This window comes from Anolis sagrei, chromosome 12 (assembly GCF_037176765.1).
Source record: "Anolis sagrei isolate rAnoSag1 chromosome 12, rAnoSag1.mat, whole genome shotgun sequence".
Classification (NCBI taxonomy): domain Eukaryota; kingdom Metazoa; phylum Chordata; class Lepidosauria; order Squamata; family Dactyloidae; genus Anolis; species Anolis sagrei.
Window position 1 is genome coordinate 17,553,833 of NC_090032.1, and position 17,795 is coordinate 17,571,627.

At 44.8% G+C, this 17,795-nt stretch overlaps 1 protein-coding gene across 4 annotated transcripts in view; it reads right to left on the bottom strand.

Annotated features, from left to right (window-relative positions):
- Positions 1 to 17,795, bottom strand: part of SPTBN2 (spectrin beta, non-erythrocytic 2) — a 136,490-nt gene that overhangs the window by 83,382 nt on the left and 35,313 nt on the right. Inside the window, exon 1 of one of the 4 annotated variants that reach the window (XM_060758375.2) lies at positions 7,513 to 7,809. The exons of the other annotated variants lie outside the window; for them this stretch is intronic. Within the exon in view, the coding sequence (XP_060614358.2) occupies positions 7,513 to 7,651 (139 nt within the window). The 5' untranslated portion in view covers positions 7,652 to 7,809. Of the gene's footprint in view, positions 1 to 7,512; positions 7,810 to 17,795 lie in introns of those variants that run through there. 4 annotated transcript variants of the gene reach the window in all.

Below are 17,795 nucleotides of genomic sequence, written 5' to 3' on the forward strand. Positions count from 1 at the left end.
GAGCTCCCTGTCGGCCGTCACCACCCCCAGCTCCTTCAAGGTCAGTCCAGTCACTTCAAGGATGCCATCCATCCATCTTGCCCTTGGTCGGCCCCTCTTCCTTTTACCTTCCACTTTCCCTATATATGCTAATTATATCATTAGCATAGCACGATATCAGTATTATATATTACTATATTGTACTATACCATTATACTGTAATACTATTAGTAATATTACATATAATATAAAATATATAATTATATCATATTATTAGTAGTAGTAGTATTATATTGTATTACATTAAAATATTATAAATATTATATGTATATACTGGCTTGAAGTGACTGGCTTGTCCTTGAAGGAGCTGGGGGTGGTGACGGCCAACAGGGAGCTCTGGCGTGGGCTGGTCCATGAGGTCACGAAGAGACGGAAGTGACTGAACGACTGAACAACAAATATGTATATGATATGATATGATATGATATTATTAGCATAACACAGAAGACAAGACGGAACTGTCTTCTGGGCCCCCTCTCTTCACTAGTTGCAGTCATTCAATGGGAAAGCCATCTTTCTCCATATCTATAGGCAGTGCTTTCCATATATCTTTGTTCCCATCTTGCTGGATTAAGCATTTGCATACAAAACAAATGCCGCCAAGCTACTGAACTTGCTGACCGAAAGGTCAGCGGTTCGAATCCGGGGAGCGGAGTGAGCTCCTGCAGTTACCCCAGCTTCTGCCAACCTAGCAATTAAAAAGCATGCAAATGTGAGTAGATCAATAGATACCAATTTGGCGGGAAGGTAACGGCACTCATGCTGGCCACATGACCTTGGAGATGTCTATGGACAACACTGGTTCTTTGGCTTATTAACGGAGAGGAGCACCAACCTCCAGAGTCGGACACGACTAGGTTTAATGTCAGGGAAAACCTCTACTTTTACTAGGCAGTGTTTTCCTTATGCCTTTGTTCCCATGTTGCCGGATCAAGCATTTGCATACAAGACAGATGACGGGACATTGGCACGATATGAAAGGACTGTCACAGCAGGAAGCTTGGAATGACGGGCACAACCCAAGCAAGACTCCTTTCATGCCTCGCAACATAAACATAAGCATAATGTGGATTTCGTCCAGTGGTTCCCAACCATTATAATATTATAATGCAATACAATATAATAATAATAATAATACAATATTATAATTATATGTTTTATATTATGAGGAGCGGCTTAAGGAGCTGGGCATGTTTAGCCTGAAGAAGAGAAGGCTGAGAGGAGATATGATAGCCATGTATAAATATGTGAAAGGAAGCCACAGGGAGGAGGGAGCAGATCAAGGGTCTGGAGAACAAGCCCTATGAGGAGGGGCTTAAGGAGCTGGGCATGTTTACCCTGAAGAAGAAAAGGCTGAGAGGAGACATGATAGCCATGTATAAATATGTGAGATGAAGCCACAGGGAGGAGGGAGCAGATCAAGGGTCTGGAGAACAAGCCCTATGAGGAGGGGCTTAAGGAGCTGGGCATGTTTAGCCTGAAGAAGAGAAGGCTGAGAGGAGACATGATAGCCATGTATAAATATGTGAGAGGAAGCCACAGGGAGGAGGAGGGAGCAAGCTTGTTTTCTGCTTCCTTGGAGACTAGGACGCAATGGAACAATGGCTTCAAACTACAAGAGAGGAGATTCCATCTGAACATGAGGAAGAACTTCCTGACTGTGAGAGCCGTTCAGCAGTGGAACTCTCTGCCCCGGAGTGTGGTGGAGGCTCCTTCTTTGGAAGCTTTTAAACAGAGGCTGGATGGCCATCTGTCAGGGGTGATTTGAATGCAATATTCCTGCTTCTTGGCAGAATGGGGTTGGACTGGATGGCCCAGGAGGTCTCTTCCAACTCTTTGATTCTATGATTCTATGATATTACATGTAATATTACTAATACTATTACAATATAAAGGTGTAGTACAGTGATGGGCAACCTTTTGAGCATGGTGTGTCAACATTTGCCAAAAAACTGAGCATAATTCAGGTGGTGTGTCACTTCAAGAAAAAAACCATAATTTCGCAATATTTAGTTTAAATAACAAAAAATATATAATTGTAATTCCCACTTTCTCTCTTATCATGTTGTTCTCCCTCTCTTTATGTAAATAATATCCTTTTTGGAGTGTTTAATAAAAATATAATTTTAAAAACCCAACAAAATATTATTTATTTTTAATTTAATTTAAATGTATTTCTAGCATTTAATATGCTATTTAATGTATTTCTAATAATAATAATGCAATAACAATAAAGTAACATTGCAAAATAATATTTTGATATTTAATTTACCATTTCATTTAAGGCATTCTGAAATATTTGAGTAATATAGCAAAGTATTATTTATCATTTAATTTAATTTAAATATGTAACTCCTTAATATTTAGGAAACAATGCAAAATATTCATTTATTTATTTATGTATTTACTGCGCTTATATACCGCAATTCTCAGCCCTTTAAGGGCGACTCATTGCGGTGTACAACATGAAAAAACAAGTGCAAATTACAAAACATAGTGCAAAATAATTAAATAAACCAATATTATTTTGCAATGTTACCTAAATATTAATAATAATTAAATATTTTTAAATTTGACATTTAATTTAATGCATTTTAATATTTGAATAATATAGCAAAGTAATAGTGTTTATCATTCAGTTTGAATATGAAACTCCTTAATATTTAGGTAGCATTGCAAAATAATAATTTCTTTCCTATTTATTTTTTTAAATGGCATAAAATAAATAAACAAATAATATCCGGCGGGCGCGTGTCAGTAGAAATGGCTACGCGTGTCAGTACTGACACGCGTGTCATAGGTTCACCATCACGGGTGTAGTACAATATAGTAATATTGTACGCTCCGCCTCGCAGTTTAAGATCCACTGGGGAGGAAAGGAGGGAGGACGCCAATCTAATCTCGCTGGAGAACGAATTCCACACGAAGGGGGTCACCACCGAGAAGGCCCTGTCCCTTGTCCCCACCAGATGCGTTTGCGAGGCCAGTGGGACTGAGAGCAGGGCCTCCCCGGTGGAGGCGGAGTGTAGAGGGAGATTTATGCACAGCTTTTCTCCCCCTGAGGAAACTCAATGCGGTTTTCTATATTATAAAGGCCAAATTCAGTCCCGTACATACATGTGAAAACCAAAGGTGGCAATGCTGAAAAGAGGACGGTTGCCTCTGTTCCAGGTCTATCCCTCCTTCCTCTTACATCTCCCCGTCTTGCAGAATGTCACCTTCAGGCTCAAGGACCGCATGTTGACCCCATTTCACGTCAGTGGAGAGCGTGTTCCCAACTTAATGAAATACTAAGATACAATCTGGCAAACTTTCATCACTCTCGATGGGCAACATTTTGCTGGGATTTATTGGATTACGGTTGCAATGATGCCTCACTATGGGCTATGTTGGTGGAGGGTGTTGTCCAACTGCGTTTTGAAGGGTCACAGTTTGCTCAGATCATTCATAGATAGATAGATAGATAGATAGATAGATAGATAGATAGACAAATAGATAGATAGATAAATAAATAGATAGACAAATAGATAGATAGATAGATAGATGATAGATAGATAGACAGACAAATAGATAGATAGATAGATAGATAGATAGACAGACAGACAGACAGACAAATAGATAGATAGATAGATAGATAGATAGATAGACAGACAAATAGATAGATAGATAGACAAATAGATAGATAGACAAATAGATGATAGATAGATAGATAGATAGATAGACAGATAGACAAATAGATAGACAGACAAATAGATAGATACAGATAGATAGATAGATAGATAGATAGATAGATAGATAGATAGATAGACAAATAGATAGATAGACAAATAGATAGATAGATAGACAGACAAATAGATAGATAGATAGATAGATAGATAGATAGATAGATGATAGACAAATAGATAGATAGATAGATCTATCTATCAGAAATGCTGGATCACTCTCACAACCATCATGCCAGACTACAAAGAGAAGCCATTGCAATCCACAATTATGTGGACAATTTCAACACAAAGGAGGAAACCATGAAATTGAACAAAATCTGGCTAACAGTATTAAAAAACTCTAATATTACAACAGCACAACAACAGAGAGGAAACAAACAAGGACATCTAATCACCTCTCAACAAAAGATTGCTCCAGGCACTGCCAGGCCATCAAATGCTAATCAAGGTGTTCAGTTGAAACATTCACACCTAGCTCCAGCAGACAAGAGTCCTTTGTCCCACCCTGGTCATGCCACAGATATATAAACCCATTTTTCCTAGTTCCAACAGATGTCACTACCTCTGAGGATGCTTGCCATAGATGCAGGCGAAACGTCAGGAGAGAATGCCTCTAGAACATGGCCATATAGCCCAAAAAAACCTACAACAACCCGATAGAGCGATATAAATAAAAATGAAATGGTTGTTTGTGGGATTAACATAACTCAAAAACCACTGGACGAATTGCCACCAAATTTGGCCACAAGACACCTACTAACCCAAGGAATGATCATCCCTCAAAAAATTGGTTTTCTCATTTGGGAGTTGTAGTTGCTGGGATTTATAATAAACCTACAATCAAAGAGCTTTCTAAACTCCACCAATGATGGAATTGAACCAAACTTGGCACACAGGACTCACATGACCAACATTAAACACTTGAAGGGTTTGGGGGGCATTGACCTTGAGTTTGGGAGTTGTAGTTCACCTACATTCAGAGAGCACTGTGGACTCAAACAATGATAGATCTGGATCAAACTTGGCACGGATACTCAAAATGCCCAAATGTGAACACTGGTGGAATTTGGGAAAAATAGACCTTGACATTTGGGAGTTGTAGTTGCTGGAATTTATAGTTCTCCTGCAATCAAAGAGCATTCTGAACTCTACCAATGATGGAATTGAATCAAACATGGCACACAGGACTCCCATGACCAACAGAAAATACTAGAAGGGTTTGGTGGGCATTGACCTTGAGTTTGGGAGTTGTAGTTCACCCACATCCAGAGAGCACTGTGTACGCAAACAATGATGGACCTGGACCAAACTTGGCACGAATACTCCATATGCCCAAATATGGCACAAAGGACTCCCATGATCAACATCAAACACTAGAAGGGTTTGGTAGACATTGACCTTGAGTTTGGGAGTTGTAGTTCACCCACATCCAGAGAGCACTGTGAACGCAAACAATGATGGACCTGGACCAAACTTGGCACGGATATTCCAACTAGGAACACAGACAGAGTTTGGCGAAACAGACTTTGACATTTGGGAGTTGTAGTTACTGGGATTTATAGTTCACCTACAATCAAAGAGCATTCCGAACCCCACAGAACTGGGGCAAAATTCCCACACAGAACCCTCATGACCAACAGATAATACTGAAGGCCATCCAGTCCAACTCCCTTCACCGGGGCAAGAAAACATAATCAAAGCCCTCTTGACAAAGAGCCATCCAGCCATAGATATAGATAAATAGATATGATTCACACACAGAGAGAGATATAGTATCATAGATTTGAAAGGACCCCTAAAGAAGGACTATGATATGTTGCATGTTCCAGAGTAGGCAGTTGGTGGCTACTGGATGGCGTATGTTCTGTTAGAGTCCAAAATATCCGGAAGGCCGAAGTTTGCCCATGCCCGCCTTTGACTTTTAATGTACGTAAACAATAACAACACCCAAATGTTGCTTTTCCTGCTGCATTGTGTCTTTCAGCCTTTACCCCACCCTGCTACAAAATATGTCCAATGTATTGTCGAATGCTTTCATTGCTGGAATCGCTGTGTTTTCCAGGCTCTCTGGCCATGTTCCTGAAGCATTCTCTCCTGACGTTTCACCTGCTTCTATGGCAGGCATCCTCAGAGGTTTGTTGCAAGTTTTTCGAAATGTATGGCCATGTTCCAGAAGCATTCTTTCCTGACGTTTCGCCTGCATCTATGGCAGGCATCCTCAGAGGGTTGTTGGAAAATTCTCCTCCCATCTCAGGTGTGAGTTACAACATCAAGGTCACAACAACATCTCTCATAGAACTCCAATATGCCGATGATAATGCAGTGTGTGCACACACACATTTTGAAACCACAGCAAATCCCAGCTCTGTGATTGCGCCAAAATTCTGACTTGGAATAGCTGAAGTTTCTGGGATTCTGGTTCAAAAAGAAATGCATATCTGTGTATTTTGGCTGTCTGGACATGTTTCAGAAGCATTATCTCCTGATATTTCGCCTGCATCTTTGGCAGGCATCCTCAAAGCGATGTTGTGAATTTTCCGGGCTGTAAGGCCATGTTGCAGAAGCATTCTCTCCTGTTTCGCCTGCATCTATGGAGGGTTGTTGTAAATTTTTCGGTCTGTATGTCCATGTTCCAGAAGCATTCTCTCCTGACGTTTTGCTTGCATCTATGGCAGGCATCCTCGGAAGTTGCTGAAAATATTTTCGAGCTGTCCATGTTCCAGAAGCATTCTTTCCTAATATTTTGCCTGCATCTATGCCAGGCATCCTCCAAGGGTTGTTGTGAATTTTCCAAGCTGTATGGCTATGTTTGGAAGCATTCTCTCCTGACGTTTCACCTGCATCTATGGCAGGCATCCTCAAAGGGATGTTGTGAATTTTCCGGGCTATAAGGCCATGTTGCAGAAGCATTCTCTCCTGTTTCGTCTGCATCTATGGAGGGTTGTTGTAAAAATTTTGGTCTGTATGTCCATGTTCCAGAAGCATTCTCTCCTGACGTTTCACCTGCATCTATGGCAGGCATCCTCAGAGGGTTGCTATAAATTTCCCAAGCTGTATAGCCATGTTCCAGAAGCATTCTGTCCTAATGTTTTGCCTGCATCTATGGCAGGCACCCTCAGACGGTTTTGGAAATTTTTCCAGCTGTATGTCCATGTTCCAGAAGCATTCTCTCCTGACGTTTTGCCTGCATCTATGGCAGGCATCCGCAGAGGATTGTTGTAAATTTTCCAGGCTGTATGGCCATGTTCCAGAAGCATTCTCTCCTGACGTTTCGCCTGCATCTATGGCAGGCATCCTCAGAGAGGATGCCTGCCATAGATGCAGGCGAAACGTCAGGAGAGAATGCTTCTGGAACATGGCCATACAGCCCGGAAAACTTACAACAGCCCAAAGCATGTCCATTCAGCATGTTTACTGCAGGATTGTGGCCAAGTCAAAAAAAAACTTTGTCCAAAGTAAACAAAGAGTGACCTTTGGCCGTAGCTAGTGGGCAGGATGGATGTTTGAGGTCAAGGTCAGCATTGGCAAAACACCGAAGGGGGAGACCGGTTTGGGGCCAAAGGTCTTGCACACCTATGGATGGGTGTGTCAAGAGATTGTGTGGCCAAACGGCAAAGGTTGAGGAGTCACAAGGAATCTCAGCCACGCCGTTGTCGGGTTTGTGCGTTCGGCTAATTCCAGACGACACCTTTGGGATTAGGGTTGCCGCGGCCCGTGTGACACCGGCAACACCGCATGTTCTCCCTACCTTGAAGCTGCTTGAACCTGCCCTCCAAGACGTTGGCGTACTGCACGGCGTTGACGAAGGCCGCCGGGGAGAGCTCAGGGGGCGGCGTGGGGCCCTGGACCACCTCCATCAGCTCCGGTGGCAACTCAGATTGGTACATCCTTGAAACTGAGCCCCTTGCCGTGCCCACCCAACCGACCGACCGACCACACCTGGGCCCAGGTAGCAGGAAGGAAGCCCTGCTCCTCCTCCTCCTCCTCCTCCTGCGGTTACGGCACCGTGGAGCAAAAGAGCCGTGGAGCCTTTCGAGGGGAGAGAGGCGGGCAGGGCGGGCAGGGCAAGCCCTGCGGAATTAACATAAAAACAGGTTGGGTTGCTCTGTGGGTGTATCTGTGTGTGTGTGTGTGTGTGTGTGTGTGTACTGAGCCCAGACGGAAAAGAGAGGAGAAGAGGGCAGGGCAGTCGGCCCACATGCATGCACACAGACAGACAGGCAGGCAGGCAGGCAGGCAAACAGGCGCACACGCATTTTGAAACCCCAGCAAATCCCAGCCCTGGGATTGAGCCAAAGATCTGGCTTCTGGGATTCCGGCTCAAAAAGAAAGGCGTCTCTGCGCGTTTTGGGGTCCCTGTTCACCCAGGGAGTCTGTTTCCTCTCATCTCAGGTGTTGGTTACCAAACCAAGATTACAACAACATTGGTTATAGATCACAATAACATCTGTTATAGAACTCCAATATGCCGATGATAACGTAGTCTATGCACACACACATTTTGAAACCCCAAAGTTCTGACTTGGAATAGCTAAATCTTCTGGGATTCCAGTTAAAAAGGAAGGAGTCTCTGTGTGTTTTAGGGTTCCTATTGACCCAGGGTGTCTGTTTCCTCTCATCTCAGGTGTGGGTTACAAAACTAAGGTCACAACAACATCTCTTATAGAACTCCAGTATACCGATGATAACGTAGTCTATGCACACACACATTGTGAAACCCCAGTCCTGGGATTGAGCCAAAGTTCTGACTTGGAATAGCTGGAGCTTCTGGGATTCCAGTTCAAAGACACGCGTTTTGGGGTCCTTATTGACCCAGGGTGTCTGTTTCCTCTCATCTCAGGTGTAATAGAACTCCAATATGCTGATGATAGCATAGTCTGTGCACACACACATATTGAAACCCTAGCCCTGACTTGGAATAGCCGAAGCTTCTGGGATTCCAGTTCAAAAAGGAAGGAGTCTCTGTGTGTTTTAGGGTCCCTATTGACCCAGGGTGTCTGTTTCCTCTCATCACAGGTGTGATAGAACTCCAATATGCTGATGATAGCATAGTCTGTGCACACACACATTTTGAAACCCTAGCCCTGACTTGGAATAGCCGAAGCTTCTGGGATTCCAGTTCGAAGAGAAACACATTTCTGTGTATTTTGGGGTCCCTATTGACCCAGGGAGTCTGTTTCCTCTCATCTCAGGTGTTGGTTACAAAACTAAAGTCACAACAACATATCTCATAGAACTCCAATATGCCGATGATAACGTAGTCTGTGCACACACACATTTTGAAACCCCAGCAAATCCCAGCTCTGGGATTGAACCAAAGTTCTGACTTGGAATAGCTGAAGTTTCTGGGATTCCAGTTCGAAAAGAAAGGAACCCCTCTGGGTTTTGGGGTCCCTGTTGACCCAGGGAGTCTGTTTCCTCTAATCTCAGGTGTGGGTTACAAAACCAAAGTTAAAACAATATCGGTTATAGAATGCCAATATGCCGATGATAACATAGTCTATGCACACACACATTGTGAAACCCCAGTCCTGGGATTGAGCTGAAGTTCTGACTTGGAATAGCTGGAGCTTCTGGGATTCCAGTTCAAAGACAAAGGCATCTCTGCGTGTTTTGGGGTCCCTATTGACCCAGGGTGTCTGTTTCCTCTCATCTCAGGTGTGATAGAACTCCAATATGCCAATGATAACATAGTCTGTGCACACACACATTTTGAAAGCCCAGTCCTGGGATTGAGCCAAAGTTCTGACTTGGAATAGCTAAACCTTCTGGGATTCTAGTTCAAAAAGGAAGGAGTCTCCATGTGTTTTAGGGTTCCTATTGACCCAGGGTGTTTGTTTCCTCTCATCTCAGGTGTGACAGAACTCCAATATGCCAACGATAGTATAGTCTGTGCACAAACTTATATTGAAACCCTTGGAATAGCCGAAGCTTCTGGGATTCCAGTTTAAAAAAGAAAGGAGTCTCTTATAGAACTCCAATATGCCGATGATAATGCAGTGTGTGCACACACACATTTTGAAACCCCAGCAAATCCCAGCTCTGTGATTGAGGCAAAGTCCCGACTTGGAATATCTGAAGCTTCCGGGATTCCGGGCCATTGACTTGGAATAGCTGAAGTTTCTGGGATTCTGGTTCGAAAAGAAAGGTGTCTCTGTATATTTTGGGGTGGGGGCCCTATTGATCCAGGGAGTCTTTGTCCTCTCATTTCAGCTGTGGGTTACAAAACTAAGGTCACAACAACATCTCTTATAGAACTCCTATACCGATGATAGCATAGTCTGTGCACACACACATTTTGAAACCCCAACCCTGGGATTGAGCCAAAGCTCTGGCTTGGAATAGCTAAAGCTTCTGGGATTCCAGTTCAAAAAGGAAGGAGTCGCGGTGTGTTTTAGGGTTCCTATAGACCCAGGGTGTTTGTTTCCTCTCATCTCAGGTGTGATAGAACTCCAATATGCCAATGATAGCATAGTCTGTGCACACACACATTTTGAAAGCCCAGCCCTGGGATTGAGCCAAAGCTCTGGCTTGGAATAGCTGAAGCTTTCGGGATTCCGATTCAAAAAGAAAAGCGTATCTGGGTGTTTTGGGGTCCCTATTAACCCAGGGAGTCTTTGTCCTCTCATCTCAGCTGTGGGTTACAAAACTAACGTCACAACAACATATCTTATAGAACTCCAATATGCCAATGATAACGTAGTCTATGCACACACACACATTTGAAACCCCAGTCCTGGGATTGAGCCAAAATTCTGACTTGGAATAGCTAAAGCTTCTGGGATTCCAGTTCAAAAAGGAAGGAGTCTCTGCCTATTGACCCAGGGTGTCTGTTTCCTCTCATCTCAGGTGTGACAGAACTCCAATATGCCGATGATAGCATAGTCTGTGCACACACACATTTTGAAACCCCAGCCCTGGGATTGAGCCAAAGCTCTGGCTTGGAATAGCTGAAGGTTCTGGGATTCCACTTCAAAAAGAAAGCAGTTCCTGTGTGTTTTGGGGTCCTAACTGTGAGCGCTGTTCAACAGTGGAACTCTCTGCCTCGGAGTGTGGTGGAGGCTTCTTCTTTGGAGGCTTTTAATCAGAGGCTGGATGGCCATCTCTTGGGGGTGCATGACTTCCTGACCGCTATATCTCAGAGAGCCAAAGTCAAGACAGCGTGAAGCTCTCACCTTTAGTTCTCCTTCTTCTCCCTGGCTGCAAAATGGGAGTTATAGTTTAGTAGCCAAAAGCTATGCCCAGGCCTCACCCATAAATACATGAACAAGCAGGGAGTGCCTTTCTTGGAGGTGCTTCTGGGGTCTGGATTGCGGCCAGACCTGAGCAGCAGCATTCCCAGTTTTGGGAAATCAACTGGGATGAATGCATGGCTTGAGGATGAAGCCAAGACTCTGGGAAACCCGGGTTCAAATCCCTGCTCAGCCAAAGAAATGGGCATATCACACTCTCTCAGCCTTGGAGAGGGAGAATGGGGCAAGCCTCCTCTGGACAAATCTCACCGAGAAAGACTTCAAGTCAACTCCAGAATTAGGAGCCCCCAGTGGCGCAATGGGTTCAACCAGTGACATTTGGGAGCTGTAGTTGCTGGGATTTATAGTTCACCTACAATCAAAGAGCATTCTGAACTCCACCAATGATGGAATTGAACCAAACTTGGCACACAGAACTCCCATGATCAACCAAAAATAATAATACTGGAAGCGTTTGGTGGGCATTGACCTTGAGTTTGGGAGTTGTAGTTCACCTACATCCAGAGATTCAAACAATGATGGATCTGGACCAAACTTGGCATAGATACTCAATATGCCCAAATGTGAACACTGGTGGAGTTTGGGGAAAATAGACATGGCATTTGGGAGTTGTAGTTGCTGGGATTTATAGTTCACCTACAATTAAAGAGCATTCTGAACTCCACCAATGATGGGATTGAACCAAACTTGGAATACAGAACTCCCATGACCAACCAAAAATACTGGAAGGGTTTGGTGGGCACTGACCTTCAGTTTGAGAGTTGTAGTTCACCTACATCCAGAGAGCACTGTGGACTCAAACAATGATGGATCTGGACCAAACTTGGCATGAATATGCAATGTGCCCAAATATAACCACCAGTGGAGTTTGGGGAAAATAGACTTTGACATTTGGGAGTTGTAGCTACTGGGATTTATAGTTCACCTACAATCAAAGTGCAATCTGAACCCCACCAACGTCGGAATTGAACCAAACTTGGCACACAGAACTCCCATGACCAACAGATAAGACTGGAAGGGTTTAGTGGGCACTGACTTTCAGTTTGGGAGTTGTAGTCCACCTACAGCCAGAGAGCACTGTGGACTCAAACAATGATGGACCTGGACCAAACTTGACACAAATACTCAATAGGCCCAAATGTGAACACTGGTGGAGTTTGGGGAAAATAGACGTGACTTTTGGGAGGTGTAGTTGCTGGGATTTATAGTGCACCTACGATCAAAGAACATTCTGACCTCTCATCTCAAGTGTGAGTTAGAAAACCAAGGTCACAACAACATCTCTTATAAATGCCAATATGCTGATGACACCGTAGTTTATGCACACATACAACAATAGATTTGGGCCAAACTTCCCACACAGAACCCCCATGACCAATAGAAAATACTGTGTTTTCTGATGGTCTTTGACAACGTTATTGTGACCTCCCCAGGGGTCCCAACTCCAAGGTTGAGAAAGGCAGCGTTAAACCCTTGTGCTGGCAGGACTACTGCCTGACAGGTCAGTGGTTTGAATTTGGGGAGAGTGGGTTGAGCTCCCTCTGTCAGCTCCAGCTCTCCAGAATTAATGCAACCTTGCAGCAGAGTTGCATTTCTTTGGAGTTGCCTTGAGGGCTCAACAACAAGCCTGCGTCTCTATTTCTCTCCCCGAACCTTGCAAAGAAGAGCGCTGCCGGCTTTCCAGTTTTTTAGGGGGAAGGGGGAATCAGGAAAAGGATGAGCTCACCCAGGGGCCAAACAATGTGGGATTTGCATCCCATTGTCCGCCTTTGTGTGGCCGTCACACTGGCCATGAAGCCTCCGCATGCCTTTCCCTTGTTCAGGGCTGGGCAAACTGACTCTTGGCCCCTCTGTCTGCCCCCTTGTTTTGTCCTTGTGGGGAACTATAATACCCGTGGGACGCTGGGGAGAGGTGTCTCTCCCAGTAAGCTCAAACTGGGACACTTAATTATGGCCAAGTGAGATGACAACATTATCATCCCCATCCCCACCATCATCATAACGGCAAATGTACAACCAAAAGTTTGTTCAGTAATTAATTTGGTTGTTGTTGTTTATTCCCTGACAGCCGTGGCCACCCCCAGCTCCTTCCAGGTCAAGCCAGTTACTTCAAGGATACCATCCATCCATCTTGGCATTGGTCGGCCCCTCTTCCTTTTTCCTTCCATCCCTTACAGCCGCGGCCACCCCCAGCTCCTCCAAGGCCAAGCCAGTCACTTCAAGGATGCCATCCATCCATTCACTTCAAGGATACTGTCCATCCATCTTGCGCTTGGTCGGCCCCTCTTCCTTTTTCCTTCCATCCCTGACAGCCATGGCCACCCCCAGCTCCTCCAAGGCCAAGCCAGTCACTTCAAGGATGCCATCCATCCATTCACTTCAAGGATACTGTCCATCCATCTTGCGCTTGGTCGGCCCCTCTTCCTTTTTCCTTCCATCCCTGACAGCCGTTGCCACCCCCAGCTCCTCCAAGGCCAAGCCAGTCACTTCAAGGATGCCATCCATCCATTCACTTCAAGGATACTGTCCATCCATCTTGCCCTTGGTCGGCCCCTCTTCCTTTTTCCTTCCATCCCTGACAGCCGTTGCCACCCCCAGCTCCTCCAAGGCCAAGCCAGTCACTTCAAGGATGCCCTTGGTTGGCCCCTCTTCCTTTTTCCTTCCATTTTCCACACAGGCAGGAAGACACCATACAAACAGAAACACTAGAAGGGTTTAATGGGCATTGACCTTGAGTTTGGGAGTTGTAGTTCACCTACATCCAGAGCACACTGTGGACTCAAATAATGGTGGATCTGGACCAAACTTGGCACGAATATTCCATATGCCCAAATATTAACACAGATGGAGTTTGGGGGAACTAGACCTTGACATTTGGGAGTTGTAGTTGCTGGGATTTATAGTTCACCTACAATCAAAGACCATTCTGAACTCCACCAACAATAGAATTGAACCAAACTTGGCATGCAGAACTCCCAAAACCAAGAGAAAATACTGGAAGTGTTTGGTGGGCATTGGCCTTGAGTTTGGGAGTTGTAGTTCACTTACAGAGACCACTGTAGACTCAAACAATGATGGATCTGGTCCAAACTTGGCATAGATACTCAATATGCTCAAATGTGAACACTGGTGGAGTTTGGGGGAAATAGATCTTGACATTTGGGAGTTGTAGTTGCTGGGATTTATACAATCAAAGACCATTCTGAACTCCACCAACAATAGAATTGAACCAAACTTGGCATGCAGAACTCCCACAACCAAGAGAAAATACTGGAAGTGTTTGGTGGGCATTGACCTTGAGTTTGGGAGTTGTAGTTCACCTACATCCAGAGTGCACTGAGCCCCACCAACAGTAGAATTGGGCCAAGCTTCCCACACAGAACCCCCATGTCTTGAAGGGACTTGCTCGTATGAGCCTCCCTCCTTAAGGCCATCCAGTCCAACTCCCTTCATCAGGGCAAGAAAACACAATCAAAGCCCTCCTGACAAAGAGCCATCCAGCCATAGATATAGATGATTCACACACAGAGAGAGAGATATAGTATCCTTTGAACACTGTGGTCTGGGAGCATTGGAAGCTTTGACATAACCAGCAAAGTGCCTCTGACCGCATGCAGAGAGCCGTCCGTCCTTCCTCTAGCCACACAGTCATCTCCCACGCGTTTGGGATTTAAGCAGACGTGGCCGAAGCTTGGCGGGCAAACACAATAGGCAGTTAAACTGTGCTTAATCCATCCCGATCATGTGCCTGGAGCTATCCACAGCAGGCCTATTTATTCGCTGCTTAATTTCCTGATACGCACACCAACACATGGAGCGGTTGCTATTTTGCTCTGGGCAGCCATTGGGGTGGGATGGGGTTGCGCTAGAGAGCTCGAAAGGCTTGCACCACTGTTTGCCATGATATCCAAACGTATTGATAGATACATAAACAAACATTCTTGTTTGTCCTCCCCACCCACTCGATCCCAGTATTTGTTGTCGAAGGCTTTCCTGGCCGAAATCACTGAGTTGCTGTGAGTTTTTCAGTCTGATTGGCCTTGTTCCAGAAGCATTCTCTCCTGACGTTTCGCCCACATCTATGGCAGGCATCCTCAGAGGTTGTGAAGTCTTGTCTGTTGGAGACAAGTGTGAATGTTGCAATTGGCCCCCTTGATTAGCATTGAATAGCCTTGCAGCTTCAAAAGCTGGCTGCTTCCTGTTTGGGGGAATCCTTTGTTGGGAGGTGTTAGCTGGCCCTGATTGATTCTTGTCTGGAATTCCCTATTTTTGAGTGTTCCTCTGCTTGAGGCAAGTGTGAATGTTGCAACTGATCATCTTGAGGAGCACTGAATAGCCTTGCAGCTTCAAAGCCTGGCTGCTTCCTGTTTGGGGGAATCCTTTGTTGGGAGGTGTTAGCTGGCCCTGATGGATTCTTGTCTGGAATTCCCATTTTTGAGTGTTCCTCTGCTCAAGGCAAGTGTGAATGTTGCAACTGATCATCTTGAGGAGCATTGAATAGCCTTGCAGCTTCAAAGCCTGGCTGCTTCCTGTTTGGGGGAATCCTTTGTTGGGAGGTGTAAGCTGGCCCTGATGGATTCTTGTCTGGAATTCCCATTTTTGAGTGTTCCCCTGCTTGAGGCAAGTGTGAATGTTGCAACTGATCATCTTGAGGAGCACTGAATAGCCTTGCAGCTTCAAAGGCTGGCTGCTTCCTGCTGGGGGAATCCTTTGTTAGGAGGTGTTAGCTGGCCCTGATGGATTCTTGTCTGGAATTCCCCCCCCCCTTTTTTTTTTGCGTCTTCCTCTGCTCGAGGCAAATTTTGTATGATGTTTTAGAAATTTAGACTGTACTGTGGCATTGAATCCTTGCTGTTAGCCGGTCTGAGTTGCTCCGTGGAGGTTGAGAAGATCGAGATATAAAAGTTTTATATATATAAATAAATAAGTGTGAATGTTGCAACTGATCATCTTGAGGAGCACTGAATATTCTTGCAGCTTCAAGGCCTGGCTGCTTCCTGCCTGGGGGTATCCTTTGTTCGGAGAGGCATTAGCTGGCCCTGATTGTTTCCTGTCTGGAATTCCCGTTTGTTTTTTTTAGGTGTTAAGTTTTATTTACTGTCCTGAATTAAAAGTTTTTTTAATACTGGTAGCCAGATTTTGACCAGGCTACCAGTATTAAAAAACAGGGAATTCCAGGCAGGAAACAATCTGGGACACCTAATACCTCCCAACAAAGGATTCCCCATGAGCAGCAAAAAAATACTGCAAGACCATTCAATGGTAATCAAGGTGGCCAACTGCAATATTCACACTTGCCACAAACAGAACTTCCGCTGTTAGCCCCAGCTTCTGCCAACCTAGCCGTTCACAAACATACAAATGTGAGTAGATCAATAGGTACCGCTCTGGTGGGAAGCTAACAGCGCTCCATGCAGTCATACTGGCCAGATGACCATGGAGGTGTCTACAGACAACGTCAGCTCTTCGGCTTAGAAATGGAGATGAGCATCAACCCTCAGAATTGGACACAAGGGAAAACCTTTACCTTTACTTATTATTATTATTATTATTATTATTATTATTACCATCATCTCCTTAACTATGTTCAAAATGGGAAGCCAGACCCTACTGTGCACCAGAGCACGTCCAGACCAAAGGCAAACTATTCACCTAGGATGGAAACCATGGATAATAGTCCATGCTCTGGTTACATCCTGTATAGACTACTGCAACGCTCTCTACGTGGGGTTGGCTTTGAAGACTGTCCGGAAGCTTCAAATGGTCCAACACTCGGCAGCCAGGTTGCTAACAGGAGCGGCACTCAGGGAGCATACAACTCCTCTGTTGCACCAGCTCCACTGGCTGCCAGTTTGCTACCGGGCACAATTCAAAGTGCTGGCCTTAGCCTATAAAGCCCTAAACGGTTCTGGCCCAACTTATCTGTCTGAACGCATCTCCTCCTATTAACCAGCTAGGATGTTAAGATCATCTGGGGAGGCCCTGCTCTCGGTCCCGCCTGCATCACAAGTACGGTTGGTGGGGATGAGAGACAGGGCCTTCTCAGTGGTGGCCCCTCAGCTGTGGAACGCCCTTCCCACAGAAATTAGATCAGCCCCCTCCCTGTTCACATTTCGGAGGAAAGTGAAGACCTGGTTGTTTGAGCAGGCATTTGCATAGGCAGTGTAACTAATACAGAAATATGGAACCTTTGGATTATGAGACTGGATCTTGATTTTAACTATGAGACGAGATGAGATGTTATGATGTGGGCTATGAGCCCACGAGGACTTTGAGATCTTCCGGGGAGGCCCTGCTCTCGATCCTGCCTGCATCACAGGCACGGCTGGCGGGGACGAGAGATAGGGCCTTCTCGGTGGTGGCTCCTCGGCTGTGGAACACCCTTCCCGTGGACATCAGGCTAGCTCCCTCCCTGTTGATATTCCGCAGGAAGTTAAAGACCTGGCTGTTTAAGAAGGCATTTGAATAAGAAGTGCAATGACTGGTAATTTGACCATAGGAATGGAACAACGGAAATGATATCGGATTGGGGGTTTGTCAATGAGACGACTCGGAATTGGCTTTTGTAGTAATGTTGATGTTTTGATGAGATGTTTTCTGATAATGATGAATTGTGGATTATTTTACACTATGTTTTGTATTTTGAACTTGTTTTTCTATGTTGTACACCGCAATGAGTTGCCCTTGGGCTGAGAATTGCGGTATATAAGCGCAGTAAATAAAATAAATAATAAATGTTTATTGATTGTTATAATGTTATTCTTTTAATGTGTTCTTA